Source organism: Galeopterus variegatus, unplaced genomic scaffold (genome assembly GCF_000696425.1).
Source record: "Galeopterus variegatus unplaced genomic scaffold, G_variegatus-3.0.2 Scaffold9449, whole genome shotgun sequence".
In the NCBI taxonomy this organism is placed as follows: domain Eukaryota; kingdom Metazoa; phylum Chordata; class Mammalia; order Dermoptera; family Cynocephalidae; genus Galeopterus; species Galeopterus variegatus.
This window is the reverse complement of record NW_007735560.1, coordinates 32,568-59,497: the sequence shown is the minus strand read 5'-3', so window position 1 is coordinate 59,497 and position 26,930 is coordinate 32,568. Positions and strand designations below refer to the sequence as shown.

At 39.4% G+C, this 26,930-nt stretch overlaps 1 protein-coding gene and 2 pseudogenes across 1 annotated transcript; 2 read left to right on the top strand and 1 right to left on the bottom strand.

Annotated features, from left to right (window-relative positions):
* Positions 1-6,409: 6,409 nt before the first annotated feature.
* On the bottom strand, positions 6,410-17,619 carry LOC103609304 (uncharacterized protein DDB_G0290685-like). The gene is given in 9 exon segments (XM_008593647.1): positions 6,410-6,567; positions 6,570-6,588; positions 7,949-8,010; positions 15,429-15,535; positions 15,952-16,369; positions 16,420-16,545; positions 16,870-16,980; positions 17,142-17,290; positions 17,489-17,619. Coding segments are annotated over 9 exon segments (1,281 nt in total).
* A 170-nt stretch (positions 17,620-17,789) lies between these two features.
* On the top strand, positions 17,790-23,137 carry LOC103609303 (annotated as a pseudogene).
* A 2,561-nt stretch (positions 23,138-25,698) lies between these two features.
* LOC103609302 lies at positions 25,699-26,634 on the top strand (annotated as a pseudogene).
* The last annotated feature ends 296 nt before the right edge of the window (positions 26,635-26,930 follow it).

Sequence of the window (26,930 nt, the reverse complement as noted above, 5' to 3'; positions counted from 1 at the left end):
CCTCACCAGAAGTGTTCCCTGCACTTTGGACTTCCCAGCTTCTGAAACTATAAGCAATAAATGTTTCTTTGCACATTACAGACTAATACAGAGGGAAAGCAATTCAATTGACAGTGGGGTTTTTTTTCAAAACAAATCATGAAGGCCAAAAGGAAAAATGCACATCTCTCAAGTACTAAAAGGAAAGAAGAGTCAGCACAGAATCCTATATGTAGTAAAAACATCCTTCAGGATGAATGGGAAATCAAGACATTTTCTGATGAAGGAAAAGGAAATTCCCTGAACAGAAAAATAAAAATTATGAAAGGGTTAATGGGGAATTGGATCATCAGGAAGGAAGAAAGAACATAGTAAGCAAAAATGTGGGTGAATACAATAGACTTTCTTTCTCCCCTTGAGTTTTCTAAGTTATGTTTGACAGGTTAAGCAAAAATAATCACATTGACGTGGCTTTAAATATATATAAAAGAAATATTTAAGACAATGAAGTCATAAATTGGGAAGGGTAGGTAAAAAGACATGAACGGAGGTAAACTGGTCAACAACAGAAGACTATGATTTTTTTTTTTTTTTTTTTTTTTTTTTGTGACCAGTAAGTGGATCACATTCCTTGGCTTGGTGTCGCCAGCACCGTGCTCAGCCAGTGAGTGCACCGGCCATCCCTATATAGGATCCGAACCCGCGGCCTCCGTGCTCCCAGTGTCGCTGCGCTCCCAGCGTCCCACTCACCTGAGTGAGCCACGGGGTCAGCCCAGAAGTCTATGATATTTTATATATACATATATGCATACATAATATGTATATTATTATATGTATATTATATGTATACTTATAACATATATGTAATACCTAAAGCAGTCCAAAAAACTATACAGTTGTTCATACTCCCATTCTTACAACAAGAAAATGCTTGACAAACTGAAAAATTAACTACTTTTCTTACAGCCATCAGAGAACTGAGATTTTAGGGCAAACCACCAACCCAAAATGTGGAGAGACAGGTGCATGCAAAGAGCCACAGGAAAGATCTGTTTATCTGGAGCAAAACCTGCTGGAGCCATAAACTGGTAAGAATATCTAAGCGGTAACCCTGATGAATTTCTGAAGGTTGAGTGTGGGGTAAGCGGTAACCCTGATGAATTTCTGAAGGTTGAGTGTGGGGTACTATGAGAGTAATAAGCTACCTACGGCTGCAGGCTTTAGAGGAAAGTTCGTGGGCCTTACCTCCAGAAACCCCAATAGGTTGTCAAAATGAAGAACTGAGAAAGATCTCCTTGTGGATCTGGCCGGGGGAGGCAAAGAGGAACCGTGGTGAAATAAACACCCAAGATTTTCCACCTTCACCGCTGACATTGTGTACCCCATTCTGGCTACAAGAGAGGCTAACTGCACCCGAGACACTGATAGCCAAAGCTGAGGAAGAAACCAACCTCCACAACAGCTGAGTTGTTCCTGGGCAAGGTAGATGTGGAGATGACCCAAACATTCAGTGAAATCTCTTACAAAACCACAATTCAACCACTTGTGGAATCGTGAGGTTCCTGAATTCCGTGAGGGCCCTGTCAAGAGCGAGGGCACTACACTTGATCTTAGCCAAAGTAGGGCATAAGGAAATATAACAATTTGTAAGAATGAATATGCTAAAAATAAATTTAAAAATTGAAAATAAAATAAAGCAAAATATAATATAATCCAACTTGTAAATGTAAAAGAGAGAGAGAGAGAGAGAGAAAGAGAGAGAGAGGAGAGCTGAGGGGAAGTAGGTGGAGCTGAGGTTGGGGCAGACATTGATCTGGGCCAGCAACTATCCATGGGCAGATGTGATAATCAAGATGTCGTTCTTCCTTCCTGCAGTGCCTTCTTAGCCCATTACCTGGAGCTCCAGTTTGGGTGACCCCATTCTCATTCCGAGACTGACTGCTGCCCTGAAGCCTTTCCAACTAGGAACTCCAAATCCCATTTTAATGGTGAAGGGTCTTCTTTAAGACTTCCATGACATATCCTGCCCAGACTGGTGGTAGCTGATGTGCTGGTGAAGAAGCCCATGCACTGCTGTCCCTGGAGGCCCCCTCCCATTGTGAAATTAGCTCAGGGTCATCCCATGATACCTATCCTCTCTACCTTTAGAGTACCTCTGACCTCAGGAGAGACCCCTTCCTTTGCTGCGTTAAGGACTCCAAGTCCCCGTAGTCGGGATCCCTAGAGAGGGTTTCCCACAAAAGGGCAGGATCTGCAGGACACCTCGAAGTGAGCATAAAATGAAGGAAGCAAAAACCCTGAAATCCTTCCTCCCATCAAGAGCTCACATCCTGGTGAGGACGGAGGTAGGACCCCGCTCCTGTCACATGTGGATAACCTGGCACTGCCTCCAGGGGGGTAAAGTCCTCCTGGGACTGTTCAGAGTGTCAGCCCAACATCCCTTGTCACGAGTCTCTGAATCGTGCTGTCAGGCCATACTTCTTGAAGCTCCAGGGCTCCAGATTTCAGCACTGGATGCTGTGGGAGGTGGAATCAACAGATCATCGATCCATGTAGCTTTCTCCCAAGCCACCTCCACATTCTCGATTGTGCTCTTTGAAAAGAAAGGCCCATGAAGGTGGCAAGACAATCTACGTTGGAGACAAAGGGCAGAAGGAGCTGCCACCTCCTCTCGTTCCCCCACTCATATCATCTGCATCCTTTCTGATACTGACCTGACCAGCGTCCCCAGCCTCCTTCAGTCCTTTCCCGTCCAGCATTATCAATGCCCTACTTGACCCATGCTGCTAGCTCTCTAGATGACAGAAATATATGAAGTTCACTTTACTATTCTACATAATTTCATGTATGGCTGACATTTTTACAACAATTTGAAAACTAGGTCTTTCATTCCTCTGCAATTAGCTTTTCTATAGCATCAGGAGGGTTCCAGTTGCATTTTCTGTTCTATTTAGAGACCCAGTTGTTTCACTGTGATTTATTAAAATGACTGTCCTTTCCCCATTGCTCTGCAGTTGCACCTTTTTTCATAAATCAAGGGTCCATTCAGTACTCTGTTTAGTTCTTTTGGTCTGCTTATCAATCACTCTACCCATACCACAGACTTCATTCCTATAGCATTTTAATAATTCTTACTCACCTGCTAGGGTGTCACCTCTTATCTTCTGTTACCTCAAGAGCCTATGCTTTGCCTTTTGAATGTCAATTTAGCCGTTAGAATCATTGGGTCACGTTTCACATACACATGAACATGAACACACACACACATTCACCCACAAAACCATTTGTACTTTTTATTTAGATTGCAGGCAATCTGTAGATTAATTTAGGGACAATTAACATGTTTGCAGTATTAAATCTTTATATCCATGATCATGTTATATTTTATATTCATTGTAGGTGTTCATTAATTTATCTAAATAGAATTCTAATATTTTTTCTTTAAAGTTTTTAAATGTTCTTTGGCTATATTTAATCTTAGATATTTGATATTTTGTATAATATTTTACAAGTTGCATTTTGGTTACTTCCATTATTACTTCATAGTGTTTGTTGCTACAGAAAGAAAGTTTACTTTCTGTATATTGAGGTTACACTTAGCAACCTTCATAAACACTTTTATTGATCGAATAGTTTAACTTCATTTCTTTTGGAATTTTTTCACACAGTCTAATCATCTGTTAATCATGGACTTTTTAAAAATTTCTGATCCCTGCCTCTTATTTCTTCTGCTGCTTCCTGTTACAACACTGCATAGTCATTATACCAAAATGTTGAATAGAAATGGTTATGGCAGGAATCCTTGTCTAATTCCCAATTTCAGAGTAAAAGCTTTCAACTTTTCCCCATATATGTGTAAGGTTTGCTATAGGTTTTTCATACATATACTTCATCTAGTTGGCTCCATTTTCTTTTTTCTGTTTTTAATAATCTCCTTATAGAATAATTTTATTTTTACAGAAAAATTGCAAAGATAGTACAGATTGGGTGCATGTGTCTCACTCAATCTCCCCTGTTATTAACATCTTAGTATGGCACAATTGTCACAACTAATAAAACTATACCAATATAATGTTATTATCAAAAATCCACACATTATTCAGATTTCCCTTCATTTTTATCTAATATCCTTTTTCTGTTGCAGGATTCTACCCAGCATTTCACACAACATTTACCCATTATTCCTCCTCAGGCTCCTCTCTTGGCTGTGACAGTTTCTCAGGCATTCCTTGATTGTGATGATCTTGACAGTTTTGAAGAGTGCCATACTAGTCAGGCATATTGTAGGATGACCCTCTTCTCTTTTGGAATTTTTCTGATGATTCCGTCGTGATTAGCCTGGGATTACTAATTTGGGAAGGGGAAGACCACAGAGGTAAAGTGCTATTCTCATGGCATGGTATTAAGGACATATACTACCAACAGTGCCTTACCACTGTTGATGTTAATTTGACCACCTCCCCCAGGTGGTGTTTTTCAGGTTTCCCTACTGGAAAGTTACCCTTTTTGCCCCATCCACACTGTACTCTCATTAGAAGAACGTCACTAATACACAGCCCACACTTGAGGAGTAGAGAGTACTGCATAAATGGTCAGCGATTCTTCTGCACAGGAGATTTGTCTACTCTTCTACATTTCCTTATTTGTTATTCATTCAGCCAGTGAGCGGGAACCGGTCTGTATGTGGGATCCGAACCCTCAGCGGGAGCGCCACCACGCTCCCAAGCGGCGCACAGTAGCAGTGCGCCACCGGGCCGGCCCGGGACCTCAGATTTTGAATCTAGAGTTTGCATACCTAGGAAAGAAAATTATGGTAAGAGTGAGATTAGAGAAGACTGACTTGTTTTTTGAAGCCAGGTGAAAGTTAATTCCTCTGTTACTTTTCATCACTGAAAAGTTCTTTGGAGACCAATAGAATAAAAGTTTTACAAGCCATATGTCAGTTCTCTTATTTTAAAAAGTTGCATATGATTTTAATGTGGCTAATGCAGTCTACCTAGCCCAGCCCTAATTTCATTAGAGTTGATAACTAAAAATTAAATAAGGAAGGGTAAAACTACATTCCCAATACAAGGAAAAAAAATCTGTCCACATAATAAAATACATCCTTAGCAAAATGTAAGGGTATAATATACTCTGCAGCATAATATTTTCCTTATTATATTTCTCAGCTATAGCTTTTCCACTCAGAAATTGGAGACCATCTTTTAATGAAGTTGTTATTCCTTCCTCTTTCCCAAGCTTACAGGTAGGTTAACTAGTACAAATTGTTATAAAATTAAATTTTCATTTGTACATATTTAGGTGTTTATAAAGCACTCAAAATTGTACATTACATGTATATGAATTCTGAAAATAAAATAACACTTTTAAGATATTCTTTCTGTTGTAAAAATATTCTACATACATGCGTATGACCAGAATAATCTTTTCTTGTTTGGGAAATTTCCTATGCACAGTAAATAAGAAAAAAATAGTCAACAATATCAAGATTCATACTTCCCATGTTAAGATAACTGGGCACCACCTAGTGTTCAATTTCTGCAACTACTAACCTTACAGATCTAAAATTGCTATTGAACCTTGGGTTCTAAAAACTACATTTTAGAAATGCTTTTAAAAAAATATGTTTATGATGGCAAAATAAGATTACAAAAAGAATGTACATTATGTCAAAATTACTATAAAAATAGCCACATGCTCGGCCGGCCCGGTGGCGCACTGGAGAGTGTGCCATTGGGAGCGCAGCGGCGCTCCCGCTGAGGGTTCGGATCCCATGTGGAGACCGGTTCCCGCTCACTGGCTGAGCGCGGTGCGGTGCATCACCGAGGGTTGCGATCCTGTTGCCGTTACCCAGTGCGGGCACGACAGCGAGGGTTGCAATCCTGTTACCGATCAGTAAAAAAGACAAAAAGGGGGAAAAAAAAATAGCCACATGCTACTTTAATGTGAAAATCAGACCTTTTTTTATTCCAAATGCAGATTTCTGCCTCCCTCAATTGTATCAAAATCTCAAGAGAAGATCTAGGTAACTGAAATATACAGAAAGACTGTACAGTCAACAGGCTAGTCAAAACTATGGCTTAATCATACAAGGCAAATGATATCAAAACATCTATTTACTTATTGGAAGGGATTAAAATAGCAAAGGCAACAATGCATGTTTTCCTTTTTCTTTACACAGCCGATGTGGTCTTCTACCCTTAAGCTCTATTACATCAAAAGAACAAAGTGGGATTAATTCTTCACTTAAGATAATTCAGCATTACCAGTTTTTAAAGAAACATGAATATCTTAGAGACAAATCAGCCTGCTTTAACAAACTGCATTCATGCTACAGAAATTGTAACCTTCTTTAAGGGTTAAGGCCAAAATCCAACCTGTAGGACTATGTTTAGAAAAATTAGAAATGTAAAACGTTGATCTCAATTTAGATATCATCAATATCTTCATCAACATCTCCAGCGTCATCAAAATTAATTTTGTCATCATCTCCAGGGCCAAATGTGTCACGTTCATTGATTTCAGCATACTCCAGAAGTTCACCATATGTCTTCAGGCTTGTAGCTTCATCTGCATTGTATTTAAAATTATATCAGCACTGTTATCCTGGCAGTCTCAGACACCAACCAATATGTTTGTGGCATTTATCCAAACCTTTTTCTCAATTTCCCTCTGATGTGACATAACCTCTATATACCATAGAAACACATTGCTTCTGGGGGTGATGTCACCGAGATGGCAGGATATACAATCCTCAGCATTACTCCTCCCCCTCCTAACAACTGATCAATTTACAACTATTAAAAAGGAAAGACTGCCATCCTAAGACCGCTGGGGCTCAGTGGAAGAGGAGAAGAGACCTGCAGAGTATGTGAAGGTATGAGAAGCCATGGTGAGAGGGAGTAGGGACTGTTCCACACCCTGGCTACTTCTGGGCCAGTGCAGAGTGGGGTGGGGAGAAGCTGCAGCACGCGAAGCAGCTGGTGGAAGATGGCCAAGCTGCAGCAGTGCCCTTTGCATGAAGCTTCTTGGAGTCTGTACAGGAGAAAAGGGCTTTGGAACATACCATACCAGCTCCCAGGCAAGCAAGACCACTTGCAGGGTTCTCCAGGACCTGTATAGCAGCAAGGGGCCACAGCCTACTGAGAAAGGAACCACCCAGAGCTCAGTGCATCAGTGCAAGGGACTCATGCACAGTCTGCCCCACAGGAAGAGTTTCGAGAGAGGAGGAAGGCTGGCCTGCTGGGGGAACACTGGAGCGCAGTGTGGGCAGCTGATCTACATGGGCACTTCTCAGTGAATACCAGTAAGGGTGATAATACTGCAGAGGATGCAGTTTGCAAGAAATACTTAGTCCTGGACCACAATTTCCAAACATCCCAGTTTTATCAATGGAGACCTCATAAGACCCAGAAGTGATTAAAAAACCACACTGAAAATCCAATCTGCACAAAAAGCCTTCCCTATCAAAGAGAATCGGCATCAAAGCAACAATTCAGCTCAAGCACAGAGCTCAAGTTCAGGTCTCCACAGGAAGCGCTCCCAATTTTGGANCTTAAGATAATTCAGCATTACCAGTTTTTAAAGAAACATGAATATCTTAGAAACGAATCAGCCTGCTTTAACAAACTGCATTCATGCTACAGAAATTTTAACCTTCTTTAAGGGTTACGGCCAAAATCCAAACTGTAGGGCAAGATTCTGAAAAATTAGAAATGTAAAACTTTGAGCTCAATTTAGATACCACCAATATCTTCATCAACATCTGCAGCATCATCAAAACTAATTTTGTCATCATCTCCAGGACCAAATGTGTCACTTTCACTGATTTTAGCATGCTCCAGAAGCTCACCATATGTCTTCAGGCTTGTAGCTTCATCTGCATTGTATTTAAAATTATATCAGCACTGTTCTCCTGGCAGTCTCAGACACCAACCAACATAATGCTTGTGGTATTTATCCAAACATTTTTTCTCAGTTTCCCTCTGATGTGACATAACCTCTATATACCATAGAAACACATTGCTTCTGGGGGTGACGTCATCCAGATGGCAGGATAGACAATCCTCAGCATAACTCCTCCCCCTCCTAACAACTGATCAATTTACAACTATTAAAAGGAAAGACTGCCATCCTAAGACCGCTGGGGCTCAGCGGAAGAGGAGAAGAGACCTGCAGAGTATGTGAAAGCATGAGAAGACATGGTGAGAGGGAGCAGGGACTGTTCCAAGCCCTGGCTACTTCTGGGCCAGTGCAGTGTGGGGTGGGGAGCAGCTGCAGCACACAAAGCAGCTGGTGGAAGATGGCCAAGCTGCAGCAGTGCCCTTTGCATGAAGCTTCTTGGAGTCTGTAGAGGATAAGAGGGCTTTGGAACATACCATACCAGCTCCCAGGCCAGCAAGACCACTTGCAGGGTTTCCCTCGACCTGCATAGGAGCAAGCGGCAACAGCCTACAGAGAAAGTAACCACCCAGAGCTCGGTGCATCATTGCAAGGGACTCATGCACAGTCTGCCCCACAGGAAGAGTTTCGAGAGAGGAGGAAGGCTGGCCTGCTTGGGGCACATTGGAGCACAGTGTGGGCAGCTGATCTACATGGGCACTACTCAGTGAATACCAGTAAGGGTGATAAAACTGCAGGGGATGCAGATTGCAAGAAACACTTAGTCCTGGCCCACAATTTCCACACATCCCAGTTATATCTTTTAAGACCTCATAAAACCCAGAAGTGATTAAAAGACCACACTGAAAATCCAATCTGCACAAAAAGCCTTCCCCATCAAAGAAAATCAGCATCGAAGCAACAATTCAGCTGAAGCACAGAGCATCAAAGCAACAATTCAGCTCAAGCACAGAGCTCAAGTTCAGGTCTCCACAGGAAGCGCTCCCAATTTTGGAGTTAGGCACAGGCCCCACCACAAAATGGAAAATACAACAGACCAGAGACAAACCTCTGATATTAATGAGTGAAGGTCTACCACCACCAAAGAACATTTATAAAACCTGGAAGAGGTAGAAATCTCCTCAAATGCCCAGGTATCAATGTAAAGATGCAAAGATAGGGAAAGAACAGAGAAATATGACACCAACAAAGGAAACAAGCAAAGCACCAGCAAAGAACCCAAAAGAACAGTGGATTTATGAAATATCTGACAGAGAATTCAGAATAACCCTCTTAAAGGTCTTCAGAGAGTCACAGAAAATAGAGATAGAAAATTAAATATCTGGAAAACAATCCAGGTGCTGAATGAGAAAACTGACAAAGTAATAGAATCAATTAAAAAACAGAAATTCTAGCAATAAAGAATACATTATCTGAACTGAAAAATTAGAGAAAGAATTAGAAAGCTCCAACAGCAGACTTGGTCAAACAGAAGACAGAATCACTGAGCTCAAAGACAGAACATATGAAATTATCCAATCAGAGAAGCAAAAAAAAAGAAAAAGAAAAAGAATAGGAAAAAATGAAATAGAAATACATCAGTTATGAGACTCCCTCAAGCAAAATAACATCCACATATTTGGGATACCTGAAGGAGAGGAAAAAGGAAGAGACCTAGAAAGTATACTCAAGGAAATAATGACTGAAAATTTTCCAAGCATGGAGAAAGATGACAGCATCCAGGTACAGGAAGCTAAGAGGTCACCATTCAAATTCAAGCCAAAGAGGAAGACCCCAAGGCACATAATAATTAAATTATCAGAAACCAAAGACAAAGAACGAATATTGAAAGCAACAAGAGAAAAGAAACACATAACATTCAGGGGAGCCTGAATACATCTGTCAGCAGATTTCTCAGTAGAAATTTTATAGGCCAGAAAAGAATGGGATGATATATTCAAAGTTCTGAAGGAAAAGACTGTCAGCCAAGAATTCTATATCCAGCAAAACTAACCTTCATATATGAAGGAGAAATAAAGTCTTTCCCAGACAAACAAAAGCTAAGGGAATTCATAAACAAGAGGTCTGCTTTACAAGAAACGCTAAAGAGAGTCCTTCAGTCTGAAACAAGACAATAAGAAGGAGCAGCAAGAAAACATTTGAAGGTACATAATTCATTAGTAAAATAACTACAAGACAACCTCAGAATACTCCAGTGTGATAAGGTGGTGAATAACCCACTTACATCCTCTGTAGGAAGACTAAAGGACAAACCTAACAAGACAATAACAAATATAACAACCGTATAAGAGATAGTCAATATTAAAACATGTAACTTGAGAAAACAATGTCAAAAAGTGGGGAAAGAGTCCAAAGCAGAAAGTTGGCTTTGTTTTTTTTTCTTCTTTCTTAGATATCAACGTTAAGTTATTAGTCTAAAATAATCTATTATAACTATAACAAGTTTTTGGTAAGCCTGATGACAACTATAACACAAAAACTTATGAGACATACTAAAAATAAATAGCAAGAAATCAAAATATACTGCTAGAGAGAACCACTCAACCACAAGGGGAGACAGTAACACTGGAAAGAAGGAAAAAGAGATCTGCAAAACAACAGAAAGAAAAGTTAACAAAATGGCAATAATGAGTCCCTATATGCTAGTAATAATTCTAAATGTAAATGGATTAAAAGCCCCAATTTAAAGACACAGAGTGGCTCAATGGATATAAAACGAGAGTCAATAATATGCTGCCTATAAGAAACTTACTTTACCTACAAAGACACACATCAACTGAAAGTGAAGGGATGGAAAATGATATTTCGTGTAAACAGAAACCAAAAAAGAGCAGGAGTATCTATACTTATATCAGATAAAATAGACATCAAGCCAAGGAAAGTTAAAAAAAGATAAGAAAGGTAATTATATTATGATAAAGGAATCAATTTTTTTTTCTTTTGTCTTTTTCCGTGTCCGGCAATGGATCGCAACCCTCAGTGTTGCCCCTGTACCGGACCAGGGACTGGCAACGGGATCGCAACCCTCGGTGTTGCTCCCGCGCCTCGCTCAGCCAGTGAGCGGGAACTGGTCTGTATGTGGGATCCGAACCCTCGGGCGGGAGCGCCGCCGCACTTCTCAAGCAGCGCACTATCCAGTGCACCACCGGGCCGGCCCCTAAAGGAATCAATTTAACAAGAGGATATAACAATTCTAAATATATATACCCAACTCCAGAGCACCTAGTTATATAAACCAATTACTATTAGACCTAATGGGAGAGATAGACTACAACACAATAATAATTGAGGAATTTTACACCCCACTTGTAGTAAAGGACAGAACATCCAGATAGAAAATTAACCAAGAAAACACAGAACTAATCTCTACTCTAGGCCAATTGGGCCTCACTGATATTTATAAAACATTTCATCCAGCAGCTACAGAATACACATCCTTCTCAGCAGCACATGGAACATTCTCTAGAACAGAACACATGTTAGGTCACAAAACAAGCTTTAGCAGATTTTTAAAAATTGAAATCATATCAACTACCTTGACCAACCATAATGAAATAAAACTAGAAATCAGCTACAAAAGAGACACTAGAAATCTTACAAAGACCTGGAAAGTAAACAATATACTCCTAAACAATGAATGAGTCAAAGAAGAAATCTAAAAGGAAATCTAAAACTTCCAGGAGACAAATGAATATGAAAACACAACAAACGAGAACATATGGGATAAGTGAAAGTAGTGCTAAGAGGGAAGTTTGTACCAATAAATGACTACATCAAAAAAGGAGAAAGACTTCAAATAAACAACCTAATGTTACAAATCAAGGAACTAGAAAAACAAGAAGAAACCAAACATATATCAGTAGAGAGAGACAAATAACAAAGATCAGAACAGAAATATATGAATTAGAGATTTAAAAAAGAATACAAAAGATGGATGAAACAAAGAGTTGGTTTTTCAAAAAGATAAAATCAATAAACCTTTAGCTGGACTACTGAAGAAAAAAAAGACTCAAATAAAACCATAAACAAAAAAGGAGACATTACAACTGATACCACAGAAATACAAAGGGTCATAAGAGACTACTATGAACAAACTATATGGAAGCAAACTGTATGCAAATATATGAAATCCTAGATGAAATGGATAAATTCCTGGACACATACAACTTGACAACTTTGAATCCTAAAGAACTAGAAAACCTAAACAGAACAATAACAAGTACTGAGATTGAAGCAGTAATAAAAAGTCTTCCAAAAAAGAAAAACCCAGGACCAGATGGTTTCACTGCCAAATTCTACCAAACACTTAAAGAAGAACTAACACCTCTTCTCAGACTCTTCCAAAAAATTGAAAAGGAGAAAATACTCCCAAACTCATTTTGCGAGCATTATGGTCATACCAAAACTGGAAGAAGACACAACAAAAAAAGAAAACTACAGACAAATATCTCTAATGAACACAGATGCAAAGATCTTCAACAAAATATTAGCAAACAGAATGCAACCATACATTAAAAAGATCATTCATAATGATTAAATGGGATTAATCCCAGGGATGCAAGGATGGTTGGACATACACAGATCAATAAAAGTGATATATCACATCAACAGAATGAAGGAGAAAAAAAAAACATACAATCATTTAAATAGATGCCCAAAAAGAATTTGATAAAATCTAACACTCCTTCGTGATAAAAACACTCAATAAATAAGGGATAGAAGGAATGTGCTTCAACATAATAAGGGTCTTATATGGCAAACCCACAGCTAATGTACTGAAAGGATAAAAATTGGAGGATTTTCCTCTAAGATCTGAAACAAGAAAAGGAAGCCCAATTTCCACTCTCATTCAACATAGTACTGGAAGTTCTAGCCAGTATAATAAGGCAAGAAAAAGCAATAAAGGGCATCCAAATCAGAGGGGAGAAAGTCAAACTATCCCTATTTGAAGATAATATGATCATATATTTAGAAAATCCTAAAGACTCTACCATGAAATTACTAGAACTGATAATTCAATTTACTATAGCGACAGTATACAAAAGCAACAGAAAAAATTCAATAGCCTTCCTATACACCAATAACAAATAGCCAAAGGAGAAATCAAGAAAGTAATTCCATTCACAAGAGCTTCTAAAAAAATGAAATACCTAGGCATAAGTTTAACAAAGGAGGTGAAAGATCTCTGCAATGAAAACTAAAAACATTGGTGAAAAATTTGAAGAGGACACAAATAAATGGAAAGATATCCTATGTTCATGGGTTGAAAGAATTAAAATCATCAAAATGTCCATATTACCCAAAGCAATCTACACATTCAGTGCAATCACTATCAAAATACCAAAGGCAATCTTCACAGAAATAGAAAAAAAACAATCCTAAAGGTATGGAACCACAAAAGACCCATATAGCTAAAGCAATCTTGAGCAAAATAACAAAGGTAGAGGTATCATACTTCCTGACTTCAAAATATACGATAAAGATATAGTAACCAAAACAGCAGAGTACTGACATAAAAATAGACAAATTGACCAATGGACAGAATAGAGAGATCAGAAATAAACCCATTCACTTACAGCCAACTGATTTTCAACAACGGTGCCAAGAATATACAGTGGGAAAAGGACAGTCTCTTCAATAAATGCTGTTGGGAAAACTGGATATCCACATGCAGAAGATTGAAATTAGGCCCCTATGTCTCACCATACACAAAAATGAACTCAAAATGAATTAAAAGCCTAAATTTAAGACCCCAAACTATGAAACTACTAGAAGAAAACATAAGGGAAATGCTACATGAAATGGGAGTAGGCAGCACTCTTTGAGCAAGACTACAAAGGCCCAGGCAACTGAAGCAAAATTACACAAATAGGACTACATCAAACTAAAAAGCTGTACAGCAAGGGACATTATCAACAAAGTGAAGGGACAACATGCAGAATGGGAGAAAATGTTTGCAAACTACACATCAGCAAAGGATCTGAACAGACATTTCTCAAAAGAAGACATACAAATGGCCAATGGGCATATGAAAAAATGGTCAAAATCACTAATCATCAGGGAAATACAAATTAAAACCATAATGGGAAATCATCTCACTCCAGTTAGAATGGCTATTACCAACAAGATGAAAAATTACAAATGCTGGCGAGGATGCAGAGAAAAGGGAACTCTCCTACACTACTGGTGGGAATGTAAATTCGTGCAGCCGTTATGGAAAACAGTGTGGAAATTCCTCAGAGAACTAAACATTGATCTACCTTACAACCCAGCTATCCCACTACTGGATATATATCCAAAGGAAATGAAATCAATATATCAAAAAGACACCTGCACATCCATGTTCTTTGCAACACTATTCATAATGCCAAGAGATGGAATCAACGTAAATGCAATCAAGAAATGAATGGATTTAAAAAACTGTGGTATACATACACAATGGAATACTATTCAGCTATTTAAAAAAAAAAGATATCCTATTATTTTCAAGAACATGGATGGAACTGGAGAGAGGTCACCAGGGAACTAGACTGGCAAATAGCAACCAGATGGTGAGTAAGGTGGGATGGTCAGCCAGGACCAGATTAATGGGGAGGCTTCAGCTCAGGGCAGGTTTATAGGGCTCAGCTCACTCTCAGCAGCTCAGAGATGTGACTCAACACTCAGGGTGGGGAGGCCATGGTTCCTGGTGCACAACCCACCATGTTAAATGAAGTAAGTCAGGCACAGAAAGAAAATACCACATTGTATCACTCATGTTTAATCTTTCAAAAAAAAAGTGGTTCTCATAGAAGTAGAGAGTAGAATAGTGGTTACCAGAGGGTAGGTAGGGAAGGGGTCGGGTGGAGGGGAAGTGGTGGACTAACGGGTACAAAATTATGCTATCTACCCTAACTGAATCATTTTGCAGTATATGCATGTATTGAAACAACATAATGTACCTTACAAATATGTACAAATAAATGTTAAAATAAAATTTTAAAAAAGATTAATTGTGTGACTAAGTCAAGAGTTTAGTTAATAGTAATGCACCAATATTGGTTTCTTAGTTTTGATAAATATTCCTTGGTAATGTGGAAGTTTAAAAATAGGGAACACCGGGTAAGAGTAAATGAAAACTCTGTATTATCTTTGTAATTTTTCTGAAAATCTCAAATTATCACACACACAAAAAAAATCTAGTGAACATGGCAGACTGTAACATTAAGGTTGGCATGTTAAGCTTGATTCTTAAAGACCATAGGGTATATTCTCTGTTCCAACAGATTCTTGCCTATCCAACCCTAGATAAGAAAGTTTTCCTGCAAAAATATTGTTGCAATTGCTCCATATAAAACTATTATGTAAAGTGCACCTAAAGAGTACCTAAAAGGACAGAGGGCTGGGAATTCATTGAGTTTAAAGAACAGGTTGAACATATCTGTGTTTTCTAAATTTATTTTTCACTACTATAATAATGAGGACATATATTTGTTTTGGACATTCTTGCTAATAATATTTATGTGCAAAAACAGACAAAAAAGCTTTTTAAAAAAACATGTTGCTTCTAACTCCATTTCTCAACATTTTCAGTACCTGAGCATACTCTTGTCCATCTTCTTCGAACACCAGCTCCCTTTTATCAGATTCATTCTCATTCTTACCTCTGCATCTATTTTACTTCCTTTACTTTCTCCTGGGACAGTTTCACATTGCTCTGTGCTATTGTTAGGTGGATTTCTACAACTTCCTGAACCACATAGATTCCTTAGAGTCCAGTACTTGGGCATCATTAGGACACACAGAAACTGATGTCCTTTATTCTAGGGCATGGCATTAATGGCCATCTCGCTGTGTCTCTGACTTCTTTCTGTGTGATGGCAGTGGCAGCAGTGGCGAAAGCAGCAGCAGTGTCAGTGATTTCTCCAGGGGGCATGAGGGGTGACACAAGGAAGCACGAGAGATGAAGCAGGCACTGGGAGCTGGGTAGCATGCACTGGAGAGTCTCACAACCGAGCTCTTCTGAGATCTGCCTGCACCCAGTAACATCAGCAGATTCTTATCATTCTCAAAATCATCATCACCAACATCATGATCCTTACCATCATTATCACCATTACTTTCACCATATTGTTCCCCATTATGGCCATCATCATCACCAACATGAAAATTACTATCATTATTTCATCATCTTCATTATCACCATTATCTTTATCTTCACCATCCTCATCATCACCAATAAAATTACAATCATGGACAACAGCATTATCATGATCACCATGATTATCACCATGTCCATCACCATTGTCATTCTCAACATCATCCCCATCATCATTTTCATTGTCTCCATTATCATAACCTTGATCATCAATATGATCAACATCATTCTTCACCTTTATCTCATCAATATAATGTTCACCATCATTACCATTACCATCATCACTATCACCATAATTAACAAAATCACTCTCAGCAGCAGTATCCTCAACATCTTCACAATTATCACCTCCAACAACAATTTCATTTTTATGATAGCATTTTTATAATCTTCATTACCATCATTAGCATAACTCTCATCACTGCCAGAATCATTTTCATCGATAATACCATCATAATCAATACCTTCATCATCAACAGAATTATCATCACCATCACCGATTTCACCATTATTATCAGTTATCACTGTTGTCATCATCATTACCATCATCATCACCATCATCATTTACAATATCTCCATCATTATCACTATCATCACCCTCATCGCCACTATGACAAACACACCCTTCTCATTTCATTATCATTAACATTAAATCATTTTTATCATCACCACTATACTCTTCACATCATCATCACCATTATCTTCCTATTCAGCATTACCATCATTTTTATCATCTTTCACTCTTCATCTCCATCATCATCAACAGAATCAAAATCATGTCCATGTCATCATCGTATCACCATCATCATTTTCTTCATTATCAGCATCATCATCTTCATCATCCTTACCAGTATCATCTTCACTACCATTTGCATTATCCTCATAATGATTATCATCATCATCACTGGTGCCATCATGTCGATCACAATGATTATCATCATTTTCATTATCACTATCATCTTCTCCAACATTATCACCATCATGAATATCACCATCATTGTTTTATCATTATCACCATCTTAATCTTATCATCACCATTGTCTTCACCATTCAAATCACTAGTATCATCTTTACCATGAACTATTCAAATCACCACTGAAATCACTATTATCATCTTTACCATCATCTTCACACACATCATAAGCATCTTCCTCTCCAAAATCTTCTTTTTTATCACTATTATCATCTACATTATTACCATCGTCATCATAATCATCACTACCATTATCAACTACAATATCTCCATCACCATTACCATGACCATCTTCACTGCAGAATCATAACCATTTTTATCTTCATCATTATCATTAGCTTCATCAGACTTGCACTTATCGTGACCATCATCATTATAAGAGATCATCATCCTCACTATTTCACCATATTCATTCTTACCACCATATCATCATCTTCATCATCATCATTCTCAGAATTGTCTACATAATCGTCATCGCTGTCATCATCTTTTACATCATCACCACCATGGTTATCACCATCATATTAATCATTTCTATCATCATCACCATCATTATTATTTTCATCTTCTTTATTACAATTATCATAACCATCATCATCACCTTCACCACCACAATAACCGCCATCATCACTATCACTGTTATTATCACCATCATCATTTGATTACAATTATTACCATCATTATTGCCATTATCATCACTACCATCATCCTCATCAACTTCATTATTATTCAGCCATCACTATTACTGCCAGTCACAGAATTGTTATCAATATAATTAAGAAGATGATGATAGCAATGGTGGTGAGGATGACAGTTTTGATGATGAGATGATGGTGACCGTGGTGGTTGTACAGATGATAATGATAATGATGATGACTGCGGTAAGTGTAATGATGGAATTAAAGAAGATGGCAGTTATTGTATTGGTGGTGATGAATATGCTTATGCTGATGAAGATGAGAATAATGATGATGATGATGATGATGATGATAAAGTTGTTAAAAATGATATTGGTGCTGTTGATGCTGGTAATGATGGTGATGGTGATGATATGCTTATGCTAGTAACAGTGTAGATGATGGACATGATGATGGTGATGACAATGAAGGAGTTGATGATGATGATGTTGATGGTAATGATATTCATGATGATGTTTGGTGCTGTTGATGCTAGTAATAATAGTGACATTGCTCTCCAATAAATGGTGCTGGGAAAACTGGATGGCCACATACAGAAAAATAAATCTATGGCCTATCTGTCACCATATACAAAGATCAATTCAAAATGGATGAAAGACTTAAATATAAGACTCAAAACTATGAAACTGCTCAAAGAAAACATAGGGAAAATGCTCCATGACATTGGTCTCGTCAAGGACTTTATGAATATGAGCCCAAAAGCATAGGCAACGAAAGCAAGAATAGACAAATGAGATTACATCGAACTCAAAAGCTTCTGCACAGCAAAGGAAACAATCAACAGAGTAAAGCAACAACCTTCAGAATGGGAGAAAATATTTGCAAAATATGCGTTTGACAAGGGGTTAATGCCCAGGATATATAGAGAACTCAAAAAACTAAACAACGACAAAACAAATAATCCAATTAAAAAGTGGGCAAAAGATCTGAATTGACATTTCTCAAAAGATGGCATAGAAAAGGCCAACAGGTATATGAGAAAATGCTGAATATCACTAATCATCAGGGAAATGCAAATTAAAACCAAAATGTGGTATCATCTCACCCCAGTTAAATGGCTATTATCAAAAAGAAGAAAAATAGCAAATTCTGGGGAAGATTTGGAGAAAGGAGAACCCTTATACACTGTCAGTGGAAATGTAAATTAGTACAGCCACTATGGAAAACAGTATGAAGGTTCCTCAAAAAATTAAAAGTAGAACTACCATATGATCCAGCAGTCCCACTACTAGGAACACATCCAAAGAAAACAAAATCAGTATGTCAAAGATATATCTGTGCTCCCTAGTTTATTGCAGCACAGTTTACAATAGCCATGATAAGGACTCAGCCAAAGTGTACAACAAATTAATGGATTTTTAAAAATGTGCTATCTATACACAATGGATTACTATTCAGAAAAAAAAAAAAAAAGAATGAAATTCTGTCATGTGCAGCAACATGGATGGTCCTGGAGGTCATCATGTTAACTGAAGTAAGCCAGGCACAGAAAGCCAAATACCACATGATCTCACTCGTATGTGGAATAAAAAAAAAAGAGTTAAAAAGAGGTTGATATTATGGAAGCAGAGAGTACAACAGTGGTAACCAGAGACCGGGAAGGGGGGGGGGGGGATAGGAAAAACAGGGAGAGGTTGACCAACATATGCAAAATCACAACTAGGATCAATAAGTTCTGGTGTTCGGTTGCACAGTAGATTGACTACGGTTAACAGTTAACATTTGTATATTACAGAAGCTTTTGAATGTTTTCACTACAAAGGAATGATAAGTTCACGAGGAGACGGTTACATTAGCCACCCTGATCCGATCATTATGCAACCAACATATGTGTGTATCAAAACATCAGATTGCGGCAGAGCGCCGGGGCGGGAGCAGCGAGCGCAGGAGGCCATGGCAGCCGCCGCCACCACCACAGGCTGTTGAGGGGCTCAGGCGGTGACCGCATTCATCCGGCCGATTCCGCCGCCGCTCCCTCCACCACCTCCCAAGACACAACAACCAAGGCCGGCGTGGAAGAGCCGCCGCTGTGAGCCGCACTGTCCTGGAACCCCGCTGCCACCGCCGCCGCCGCCATCGCCGCCTGAGGACAACAGTAAGGCTGGCGAGAGAACCGGGAGTTTCGGAGCCCTCCCGCCGGCATCACCGCCCTGCAGGGAGGGAGGCCGTGGCCCGAGGTCTTCTCCAAGGGGGAAAAAAATAAATAAACCCGGCTGGAGAGGAAAGAGAAACTGGAGGCAGTGTTCAATGTGGACCTGACGGTACCAAGCATCATGCTGTTGGATGTTCTGTACGGATGGGATGTCAGCTCCTTTTTCCAGCAAATCCAAAGAAGTAGCCTCAGTGACAACCCTCTTTTCCAATATAAGTATTTGGCTCTTAATATGCATTATGTAGGTTATATCTTAATTGTTGTGCTACTAACTATGCCCCGGCAGCATCTGGTTCAGCTTTACTTATATATTATTATTATTACTATTATTATTATTATTGTTATTATTATTTACCATTATTCAATGGAATCGATTTTCGTGGCCCCTTCCCCCCTCCCTCTCTCCCTTTATACCCTTGGCAACCTCAGCTCTCTTCTCTTCTCTTAAAAAATTCAATGAATTATTGTGATTGTTGTATCTTTTTTTGTTGTTTATTTATTTTTATTAGCTCCCACATATAAGTGAGAGCACGTGTCATTTCTCTTTCTGTGTCTGGCTTGTTTCACTTCACATAATGTTCTCTAAGTTCATCCACGTTGCTGCAAATGGCAGGATTTCATTCTTTTTTATAGCAGAATAATATTCCACGGTATACATATACCACATTTTCCTTATCCACTAGTCCAATGATGGACATTTTGGCTGGTTCCAACTCTTGGCTATTTTAAATAGTGCTGCAATAAACATGCAAGTACAGGTGTCCCTTCAACATGATAATTTCCATTCTTTTGGGTATATGCCCAGCAGTGGGATAGCTGGGTCACATGCCAGTTCTATCTGTTGTATCTGCAATAGAAACAATTAACAGAATGAAAGACAACAGAGTGGGAGAAAATATTTGCAAAATATGGATCCGACAAAGGATTAATATCTGGACTATACAAAGAACTCAAACAACTTAACAGTAAAAAAACAAGTAACCGAATTAAAAAATGGGCAAAGGAGCTGAATAGGCATTTCTCAAAGGACTATATCAGAATGGCCAACGGACACATGAAAAAATGTTCAACATTACTCAGCATCCAAGGAATGCAAATCAAAACCTCACTGAGATATCATCTCACCACAGTTAGACTGGCTATTATCAAAAAGACTGAGAATAACAAATGCTAGTGAGGATGCTGAGAAAGGGGAACGCTCCTACACTGTTGGTGGGACTGTAAAATGGTGCAGTCTTTATGGAAAATGGTATGGAGCTTCCTCAAACAACTGCAGAAAGAACTTCCATATGACCCAGACTTATCTATATTCTTTGACTGCCCTACTTTATGCTGGACGTTAAATCTCCAGGGACTATGTTAGGAGTGAGCTGGAGTCCACCTATGAAGGACCAATGTATTTAGAACCTCTTTCCATGAATCGGTTTACCATAGCCTTAATAGGTCAGTTGAGGGTGTGTACTTTATGCTCATGTGTCATGGAAACGAAGCAGATCTGGCTCTTTTCAACTCACATGCTTCCTCACTAGCATGACTCTGCCTTGTCCCTCTGGAGACTATTGTTATCATAAACAAATTTGCTATCATTTTTACTGGATTGGAAGTTCTCTATTTTCTTGTGTCTAATCTTTTAGTACCTTATAACCTTGCTAAGTCTACATACAGAGAATTGGTTCAGGTTGTGGAGGTAAATGGCCTTCTAGCCTTGGGAACCTCCCTGTGGAATCAACTGGTAGTCCTCGAACTTTTCGTGCTTTTCTGGCTTGTCTTATTTGCTCTTCAGATTTACTCCTATTTCAGTATTCGAGATTAGCCTGCGTCACATGAGGGGCTTCTTTTCCTTTTTCTGACAAATATTGCTGAATGTTGCCTCACTCCTTATTCTCTTGTGGGTTTGGTCTTCACAGTGTCTTTTGTCGCCTTGGTTGTTCTGACACTCTGCAAGTTTTACATGCAAGGTTATTGAGCTTTTGTGAATGATCCTGCCATAAATTGGGGCATGATGGAAGGAGTAACGCTGTTAATCCTGGTGGTGCAGACTGGGCTGATAGAACTACAGGTTGTCCACCAGGCATTCCTGCTCAGTATTCGTCTCTTCATTGTTGTGGCTTCTATCCTTCAGTCTATGATAGAAATTGCAGGTCCTATTGTTTTGGCACTGGTAGCATCTAGAGACAAGAGTTTATGGAAACACTTCCATGCCGTAAGCCTTCATTTATTTTTACTGATTTATACAGCTTATATCACTTGCCAGTTTTCCCACATGGACTTTTAGCTTCTTCTTATTATTTCCAGCAGCAATCGCACCTCTCTTCAAGTTCTAGGAACACTTTTTTTATGTCTTATTGATGGTGGAGGAATTCAGAAAAGAGCCAGTAGAAAATACGGATGATATCATCTGCTACGCAAATGGCACTTACTGCCTGCTGGAGTTTCTTGTGGAGTTTCTGTGTGGTGGCTTATGGCGTCTCAGAGACCATCTTGGGAGAATGGACAGTGATAGGCTAAATGATCATCTTCATTTATTCCTACTGTAATGTGTGGCTTCAGGCCCAGCTTCAGTGGGAGAGCTTTCTTCTCCACATGGATGCTGTGAATAAGATTAAATCATTACCTGTTGCTACAAAAGAGCAGCTTGAGAAACACAATATTTGGGCCATCTGTTAGCAGGACATGAAATCTGCTGTGATCATGCCTTGCAGTCATTTTTCCATGTAAGCTGTCTTAAGAAATGGCTGTATGTCCAGAAGACCTGCCCTCTGTGCCACTGCCACCTCAAAAACTCCTCCCATGGGCCAGCCCGGTGGTGCACTGCTACAGTGCGCCGCTTGGGAGCGGGGCGGCGCTCCCGCCGAGGGTTCGGATCCCACATACAGACCGGTTCCGCTCACTGGCTGAGCAAGGGGCAGGCGCAGCGCGGAGGGTTGCGGTCCCGGTCCGGTACGGGCGCGACACTGAGGGTTGCGGTCCGTTGCCGGACACGAAAAAAGACAAAAAGGAAAAAAAAAAAAAAAAAAAAACTTCTCCCAGCTTCCAGGATTAGGAACTGAATAAGTTCCACAGCCTCCTGCTGCAGCTGAGCAAAATGTCATGCTTCAGGAAGGCACTGAACCCCCCAGAACAAGAGCAGCCTCCAGGGACGAAGATACAGGAAGGTTCTAGGGACAATAATAGGTGCGGTGCCAGAAGATCAGATAGCCAGGAAGGGGCTATTGACCCCAAACAAGATCCTCATAAGTGCAAAAGAGGAAGCACATCCTGTTGAGTTAGCCAATGAAAAGAAGCGGGAATGATGCTTTGATTCCCTGTAGAAGAACTCAAAACAGATTCCTGCTCAGATTTGAGGAATGAATGTAAGAAATGATTAGGCAAGAAACTGACATTCCAAGGATTTTAATGCAGGAAGTACTCTCAGTGGAGACAACCTGCTTTCATCCCCTGACATTGTAGGAGAAATTCTGCAATGTGTGCTAAGCAAAATGTATTTATATATTCTGTGTTGATGTTTTGTAGAGGTTTGCCAAGAAAACTCAACCTCAGCAACTTCAGAAACTGCCCCTGATTTGTGAAGGATAAATAAAATTAGATTTGAATGTTTAAACGGGGCTAAGGAAATGAGGATAAAGAGCATAAAGACAGCAGGGGAAGAAGCAAGCAGAAGTGGAGCTGATATTTCACTTTCTATGGGGACAGGATCATTCTTCTTATAAAGTGTGAGTAGTGATTAGCCCATTTCTCCATTCCCTTTTCCCTCAGTTAATTGGAACTCAGCCAGGTGATTGAGTTTTGTACAGCACTTAAGTGAAATCAAAGATGTAGAAGCATTGATTGCATTCAAAGATCAGAACACACTCATACTTTATATGTGCTTAAGGGGAGGGGTGGGTGGGCACCAGGCCCTTGCGAGTGCATTCATGTAACCCGAGACTCTGGAACTGTATGACAGAATCTTCAATATTTTGATATATATGAAACTTTTAAAATATTTTGTATACCTCACTGGCTCTGTGAAGTAAACTAAAACTCTCTAATGAACACTTTGGAGTCCGCTTTAGTGAAGGAGACCTTAGTGGGAAGGGCTTTAGGTCACCGATGAAGGCCCTGAGTGTACTTTTCAATCCTATGTAATATTTAACTCTCGCAGCTGAACCAAAACAATGTTAAGTCATGACGATATTTTCACTTTGGCAGTAAGTACATAACTGTATGATCACACTCTGCAAATGCCACTTTTAAACCTGTTAATAGACTTTGCAACCATTTTTGACAAGGATGTGTCATATTTAAATTTTTACATTCATCGTGACTACAGGTAGAACTGGGGAGGTGGAATGTAATTTTTTATGGGAATTTTGATATGAAAAGAAACTAGTCATTTGTTTATACAATAGGCTGGCTCAAAAAGTGTTTTTCAGACTCGGTATTCCTAATGTGGTACGTGACTTAATTTTTAGTAGCAAATTTGGACGTAGACTGACAGACATAGCTGAATGTCTTAATAAATTTAAATTTGAAGATTTAAAAAAACCCATCGGATTGTATCCCATAAGCATGTACAATTGCAATGGGCCAATTAAAATAAGTAAATTAATTTAGAAAAAGAAAATGGTAATAATAAACATAAGGATAATGGTGGTGGTGTTGGTGATTATAATAAAATGATTCTTGCAAAAGTCATGATAATGATAATGGAAATTTAAAGGGAATCAAAACAGTACATTACAAAAAATCAATTAAGCATGAAAGAAGGCTGTGGTGGAGGGACTGAGTAACCAAAGAGATATAAGACCTACAGAAAACCAATAGTAAAACAGTAGAAGTAAGTATGTCTTTATCAGTAACTACTGTACATGTAAGTGAACTAAAACACCTTTAAAGGGTAGAATGGAAAAAATAGGCAGACTGGATTGAAAAATGATCCAACTATATGGTGTCCACAAGATACTCCGTACATTCAAAGACAAATAGGTTGAAAGTGAAAGGATGCAGAAACATATTCCATGGGTATACTAATATCAGAAAAAATAAACTTCAAGTTAAGGACTTTCAGAGACAAAGAAGGACATTAAATATTGATGAATGTGTGAACCCATCAAAAACAGACAGGTGCACAACAACAGAGCCCCAAAATATACGGAGCAAAAAACTGGCAGAACTGAAGGGAGAAATACACAGTTCTACAATAATAGTTAGAGATTTCTTCCTTTATACTTGGTTATTGGCCTATTTATATATTTTTTAAAGTATAAAATAAAAATTATATATATTTATGGTATACAACATAATGTTTTAATATATGTGTACATTGGGGAATGATTAATCAAGATAATTAACATATCCATCACCTCACATACTTACCATTTTTAATGGTGAGAACATTTAAGATGTACTCAGCAATTTTCAAGTATAAAATACAGTATCATTAACTATAGTCACCATACTGTACAATAGATCTGCAGAACTTGTTCTTCTTGCCTAACTAAAGTTTTGTACCCTTTAACCATCATCTCCCCATGCCCTGCCCTTTCTTAGTCCCTAGTAACCACCATTCTACCCTCTGCTGTTATGAGTTCATTTTTTCTTGATTCCAAATATAAGTAGATTATGCAGTTATTTCTTTCTGTGCCTGGCTTATCTCACTAAACATAACACTTTCTAGGTTCATTCATGTTGTCACAAATGAGAAAAGGTGAAAGCAACAAGGTGTCAAATCAACAAATGCATGGATAAACAAAATGTGATCTATACATATAAGGCAATATTATTCAGCCACAACAGGAATGAGACTCAGCGCTGGCGCAGGTCGCTGTGACATCAGGAGGCTGGTGCGAGGCGCCTGGCCAGCAGGCAGCACATGAACAGACTGCAGGGAGCTGGCCTGGAAGCCCGAGGGGCGGAGCCTCCTCTCTGGCTCAGGCCTGGTGCTCGGGGACACAGGGAGGACTTCCTGGCGCCTTGCAGACGCCCCGCTGTGCGTCCCCATGTGTTGCACGTCCCCATGTGTTGCGCCACAGCTGCAGCTTCCTCCTATCTGACTTACGGCCGCCACCGCCGCCAATTTGCTCATGCTGAAGACCTACAGCCGGTGGGTGTCCTGGAGCTGAACAGAGCTGACACAGCTGCTGTCGCCTTGCAGTCACCACTGAGGGTGGCTGTGGTGTGCTCAAGCAACCAGAATCGGAGCATGGAGGCACACAACGTCCTCAGCAAACGAGGATTCAATGTCCGGTCCTTTGGAGCAGCAACTCACGTGAAGCTTCCAGGATCAACACCCCACAAGCCGAATGTTTATGATTTCAGTACCACATATGATCAGATGTACAATGATCTTCTTAGGAAAGACAAAGAACTCTATACAAGGAATGGCATTTTGTATATGCTGGACAGAAATAAAAGAATCAAGCCCCGTCCAGAAAGGTTCCAGAGCTGCAACGATGTGTTTGATCTGATCGTCACGTGTGAAGAGAGAGTCTACGACCAGGTGGTAGAACATCTGACTTTCAGAGAACAGGAGACCTGCCAGCCAGTGCACGTGGTCAACGTGGACATCCAGGACAACCAAGAAGAGGCCACCCTTGGAGCGTTCCTCATCTGTGAGATCTGCCAGTGTCTTCAGCTCGAGGAGGACATGGACAACAAGATGGAGGAGCTGCTGCGGGACTTGGAGAAGAAGAACGGCAAGACCTTTCTGCACACCGTGTGCTTCTACTGATGCTGCTGGCCACTCGTGGCTCAGCCTCCTGAAGGTATCTTCTTGAACTTCCAATTGTTAGGACTTTTTCCTTCCTAGTATTTCTTTTGGCTTTTAGGTATTGCCTCGGTAGACAGCACCGTTACTTGAATAACCTGTACATGTGAAATGCGAGGACGTACATAAATACCAGATTAAAAACAAGTTTTTTCTATCCCCCTTTTACTTATGAATAAGACATAAAAAACGAAGTTTTTTTCTATAACCAAAAAAAAGAAGAAAAAGTGGTTTATAGTACATTTCCCCCAACATATGTGCATCTGTGGTTGTGCCTGCCTTTCCCTTTTCTTCTCCCCTAACTGGCTGGACTGTAGAAATACCCGAATAAAGCCACG